Source organism: Pseudopodoces humilis, chromosome 1, assembly GCF_049639895.1.
Source record: "Pseudopodoces humilis isolate 2021_Gansu_Grassland_sample_001 chromosome 1, ASM4963989v1, whole genome shotgun sequence".
NCBI lineage: Eukaryota > Metazoa > Chordata > Aves > Passeriformes > Paridae > Pseudopodoces > Pseudopodoces humilis.
In genome coordinates this window covers 25,576,433-25,582,432 of record NC_142200.1, presented here as the reverse complement: position 1 = coordinate 25,582,432, position 6,000 = coordinate 25,576,433, and the positions used below count along the sequence as shown (strand labels likewise).

The window sequence follows — 6,000 nt, the reverse complement described above, 5'->3', positions numbered from 1 at the left end:
TGAATTACATGCATATATCAGAGATTAATTTTATGAGCACATGGTTCATTTACACCCAATTTTGTAACTGACATATGTTTAAATGGTCTTATCTCATGAGAACTACTGTCTGCAGTCTGTGTAGTAGGAGCTAAGGAAGTATGCCTAACATTCCCGTGCTGGGGTATCACAACGATACCATTGTATTGAATAACAGGTTATCTGTTCCCCAGCTTCCAGACAATATTATTTGATTTACATCATAGCTGGACACCTCAGTGGCCAGTGACATCTGTCTCCTCTGCTGATAGTAATGATTTCCTTTATATCTCATAGACCTGCAGTCATCTATTTCTACTTCTGGAAACAGAGGTGTCCAGAGACAGTCTTGACAACAACAAAAGGCAAACTGGGAGCTATTGCTCTGTAATGGCTGCTTCACATCTCCCACTGCCATGGTGCATGGCTTCCTTCATCTCTGCAGTAGGTGATAAAACCTTTGCCGTGTTGTAAGGAGATATGGGAGCCAGGACAGAGCAAGCTCCAGCAGTCACATCCTTGCTCCTCTGCCCAGTCATCTCATGCTGTTTCCAAAGTAGGCTGCTAATGGTATGGTAGCTTGCACTTCTACTTCCTTAAAAATCCAGTGCTTGGAACATTCACTGTTCAGTTTACTATGTGTGTGTTTTGAGATTTGTCCTAACAATGGTTCAAATGCTAAAAAAAAAAAAAAAAGAATGTAATGCTTCCATTGTTAATAGGCAGACCAACTTCCTAGACTATGCACTTTTTTCTAACCAACAAGCTAGAATTAGATTCTATATAATTTGGTACCAAAAGCTACATTTAACTGACATTTAGATTGTTAAGTAAGACCCCCAAAAAAGTTGAAAATTCAAAAATTAAGCCTTACACTCTGTTCTTAACCCACAGTGCTATTGGCACAGGAGTCTTGATCAAGCAACTGGGGATGTGAAGTATGCTTCAAAGAAAAAGTGTAAGTCTGCCCCTTATGTTTGGATCTATTACCTTATGTTATTTTAATTCACAAAATTAGCCTTAAAAAATCTTTTTCTTTAATTATCCCCTCCCTCTTCCCACTTTGAAAGAAGAAAAAGAACAAAAGTTCATAGGAATATATAAAATATGTATTACATTTATTCAGGAGACTTGAAAGGGCTCCTTTGGAGCCATTTGAGTCTCTCCATCCCAGCCTATCCGGTAAATATACAGTTACATATTTTTAATTTTTTATTTTGATAAAAATTAATTTTGTCTACAGTCAATAACCTTTCCATAGGTTTAGATACTGAATGGCCAAAGGACACACTGTCATAATCTACTCTGGCCTTCTGCATCATACAGACCATAGTACTCTGAAGCTACACAACCTTGTGTAGTCAGCTTGATAGACTGTAGCTGATTAACACAACACATATTCAGTTTTGTATTGTTCCAAAGTACAGATCATGACAATAGCAATATGGAAATGTTTATTAAAAAATTACGGCACATGAGCAGGAACCCAGATTGCAGAACTGAAAATATTTTTAGTTTGCTTTTTCTTAATTCTGATAGTTATAGGCCCTTGTAGAGAAACAACTATTCAAAAAAAAAAAATTGTCTTAGAACTTGTACTAATTTGAGTTCAAAATCTGATCAGGCAACATCACTAATTCACTCTGAAATTCTATAATTTGAAACTAGCCAGTATGTATTTGGAAATTACAGTGAACACGAATGCTCCTACATCTTTTACTTAAAGCAAATCTTTATGACTGCATTACAACCTACTGAAAACGTGAGTATGTAACAGAAAACTTGACACAATCTCAGTTTGCATGACATAAACATGCCAATATAATTTTTTTTTCTCCCTCTCTCTGTATATAGCATATACGCACTTTTAAGTAGAAGAAAATAGATTCAACAATCAACTTATCATGTATTCAGGTATCTATGATGTACCATATACCAAGCACTAGAATTATCACACTTACCTTCCTGAATAATTACAGTTAAATTCTCCAAACACAAATATTTTTGTTACCTTATCAAAGAACAACAGTCAACATGCTTAGCACTTCATTAATGTCAGGGAAAAGGTTGCAGAAAAAGTTAAAGCTGCCATGAAAGATATTTCAAAATTGAAATGAAATTTTCAAGTGAATAAAAAAACCTGATGAGATGCTGTTCTGACTTAAAAAAAAATAATAAAAAAATCTCCTATTGTAGAGGAAAAGTAAATACAGAGTAAGTAGTTCTTTCAGTATTTTCCTCCAACTATGCAAGGGGAAAAAAATTGGAACAGCAACATCAACCATTTTGTCCTGTCTATAGCAGAACATAAGTTATAGTAGTTTGTTGACAATAAAAATTTCTCAATGGATTAAAATGTGCATGTCTGTGTATGTGTGTGTTTGTGTGCTTTTATAGGTATACAAACACACACATCTTAAATACATATGACAAACAGCACAGAATTTCAAATTCACCAAATGAGCTGATCAGCAGTAAAAATCCTGTGTAACTAAACTGTCAATAAGTCTATGTTTTTAGCAACAACTGACTTGGATTTACTAAACAATGCTATGGGCTGATACTGGTGCGCTTCTAACCTACAGTATGCAGTACTTCTACAAAACATCTCCAAAATGCCATCTTCATTGCATATTTGTTGTAAAACTATATCTTTTTCTAATCTTCATTTTTGTTAACCATACATATGTATATCTGTTTATGCTCTAAGAAATAAGTCTGCAATGCTTTATAGCATGCCACATATGTTCATAAGTCCTCAAATCAATATAAAATCATGTAGTTGAAAAAAGGCATACTATTTTTCATGCTATGCTCAATATAAATATAAATTCAAGGCAGTCAAGCTATCCATTACCAAAACAATAATAATCATATTATATATGTATATATACCTACACTCTCTAAAAAATGATCCAGTTATGTGGATTAAGAAACCAGTAAGAAATTGGTTGAACATAGTATAAAAGTCTCATTTTATGTAAAAGCCCATACTGGCCACTTCAAGTATTTTAATACTTTCCTATAACCTTTTAATTAATAACTAGATATTTGTAGAAATAATAATTTTATACTGAAAATTGTATTCAAGTTAAATAAAAATTAACTTCTGCTGTAATTCATTTTTAGAGTGTGCATGTATACATAGCAAAATACCTTTCTACAGACCTATCATAAATATTTTAGTCTATGTCATTTCTCTCCAACTAAAACACTTCAATTTTTTTTCTCAGATTTTGGATCATGTCTATCAGGCCTTTCAAGGAATAAAACTCATCTTAGTTCATTTGCAACACCAGATTCCCTTCAGTTTGTGCCAGTTTGCAAGTTAAAGGTCAAAGACATAGGACAGTACACTTTAAGGAAATTCAGACAGTGAAGCTGTTCACAGAAGACAATGTTTAACTTGGTAATGACAGTCAACAGGTCAATAATCAAGTTCAAGGCAGGCTGTTCATTGTTGCAAAAGCTACTCCCCTCAAAACCTGGCTTTCATAAAAAACCAGGTGTCTGACTTTTGGGGTGCATCATTCTGACCATCTTTAATAAGTTCACAGCCCAGTGACTGTAAAGCCTATCACTGCAAGAAGCAGCTCCTAAAATCAATAAAGAGGTCTGTCAGTTGCTGACTTTTCTCTAGGAAAAAATTATTGATACAAACCTGCTCTGCAGGTCACATGAAAATGACAATAATGCTGTTAGCACAAATTACACAGAATGACAAAATGTTTTGGTGGTCCCTTGGCTCTGTCAGTTGATACCATGTTTTACTGAAGGCCAGAAATTTTAACCCTTTGAGAACTATGATGAACATGCAAAAGGGTAACACATCAGAGGATACTCATGCACTATCAGAGTCATCTTCTTAGCTTTCCTTTGAAACTGTAACTCTACCTCTGCAGAGGCAAGTGGAATTGTCATGCAACAAGAGAGAAATCCAAGATGCTTAAGATAAGAGGCTAAGCTATAAAATTGTTGCCAGCTCAGAAAAATTCTTGGTAAGTGGTAGAAATTATTAAAATACATTTGGTTTAACAAGAAATTAGCTGGTAAATATATATATTTTTTTCTATTCATGTTACAAATGTTTTTCTATCAATAATGCAAATAATTAAAAATGCAGTCACAATAAATCCGTTTTGAAAAACTGATTTTCTTTTGAAACCTGTATTACCCAAACACAATTCTATAATTTAATGATGACCAAGATTAACATCCACCAGACTCTGAAAACTGGATGCAATAGTTCTCAAAGGGTTACACCACCAATAGAATACCAGTGTCAAGTTTCTCAATAGCATGTCTGTTGTTTTAGTTCATTGAAATCCGCTTCGGAGACACACTGCTTTTTACCATTCTTTGGAATGAGTGCTCCTGACAGACCTATAAAAGGCCTGGGGTAGTTGGCTTGGTACAGCTTGGGAAAGATAATGTAGGAAAACCAACCAGAAATCAAACAAACCAATAAAAAGATTCTGCTTGAATAAAGTATTGAGTATGAGTTTAAAACATTGAGGACATAGCCCAGAGCAGCTGTAAAAAACACAAAATGAATGTATTAAGGCTGTTACTATATTGCAGATATTTTGGCCCCTTGTTTGTTGGAAAATGGCTGTCCAAACAGTCTGAAGTCCTGCGTGTCATCCGAGCCTCCCACCTGACAAAACTGGAAGTAGGAGTTTAGGACTTTATCCGTAGCAGACAGAAAGCAATCCTCTTTGGAGACAAAGCTGTTTTGGGTCTTCTCACTTTCCTGAAAGTTCCATTGTTGGTTGTTGTGTTTCTCTAAAAAAATTTACTTTCACCAAAAAAATTTTTCGAAGGGGAACAGGCCTTAAGGAAAAAATGTAGAAACATTGGAGATATTTTTATTCCTCTTCGTTAGTTAATTCTGATAGTTTATAGGGCATTGAGCGTGCAGAGGGAAGGCCTAGAATTGAATGACAAAGACAAAGGACTGAAGAAACAGCAGATACTGTGTATCATGGAAGCTTCCCAGCTGAGTGAATCACCACTCATGGCAGGACAGGCAACCCCCTGGGTTTTAAAGATCAGCTTTGTTTCAGACTGACAGATGCCCGCTCCTAGCTAGGAAACTGCATAACAGCTCTTGTGTTGAATCTCAAGTTACCACAAACTCCTGGGAGGGAAAGAAAAAAAACCAAAACCCTACATCACACCCACTCTTGCATAGAGCGTTTGCAGTACAGTATGTGGCGGGGTGTTCCTTTCCTTTTGAACTGGAACACAGTGTAAACCAAGACAAGGAGGCACAAGGCCAGGATGCAGGGAATGACGATGGCTATGGCTTTCACAGTGCTGGCTGTGTTGTCCAGTTTGATGACAATGTCAACATCATCTTGAGGGCTGTGTCGGTCTTTATCTCGATCTTTTGGTCCATCACAACCCATAAAATCCTTGAGGATGGATCTGGGGTAGCCAGGTTCCACCTTGAGCATCTGGTTATTGAATTTCCAGTACTCTTTTCCTTTGTAGAAGTATGTGAAGCCTGAGGAAGAAAGTAGCAATTATTCATGGTCATATGAAATCATGTCATCAATATACCATGATGGAAATTACTGGTATCAATTTTTCTGTAATTAAAAAAATCAAAAGACATAAAGAATAGACTTCAGTCATAGGTCTTTCAAATATTTTTTTACAAATTTTATTTCTTCACTGTTTCTAAAAATCTAACATTGAGTTTGGGGGTCTTGTTTTGGTTTGGATTTCATTGCTTGTTTGTTCTTTAGTTCTTTCTTTCAGTAAACAGGGATTTTATTTTCCTTAATTAGTATAAAAATGATCAAATAATTCCAGAGAATGTGGTGTATGAAAAGTCAAGGTTTGTCCAGTTTGTTCATTCACTGAAAAACCAAACAGAGTTGGAATCCTCAGGGACAGGACTTTAAAGCATCATGACCTCTTCAAGATGGGAAGTCTCCTGAAACAAATTGCAATGCTATGCTATGCTATGCTATC

The 6,000-nt window shown here is 35.5% G+C and overlaps 1 protein-coding gene across 1 annotated transcript in view; it reads right to left on the bottom strand.

Annotated features, from left to right (window-relative positions):
* Positions 1–5,082: 5,082 nt before the first annotated feature.
* The window catches only part of MMP16 (matrix metallopeptidase 16), a 163,595-nt gene continuing 162,677 nt past the window's right edge, over positions 5,083–6,000 (bottom strand). Inside the window, exon 10 of the mRNA XM_005517044.3 lies at positions 5,083–5,527. Coding sequence (XP_005517101.1) covers positions 5,193–5,527 — 335 coding nt within the window. The 3' untranslated portion in view covers positions 5,083–5,192. The remainder of the gene's footprint in view (positions 5,528–6,000) is intronic.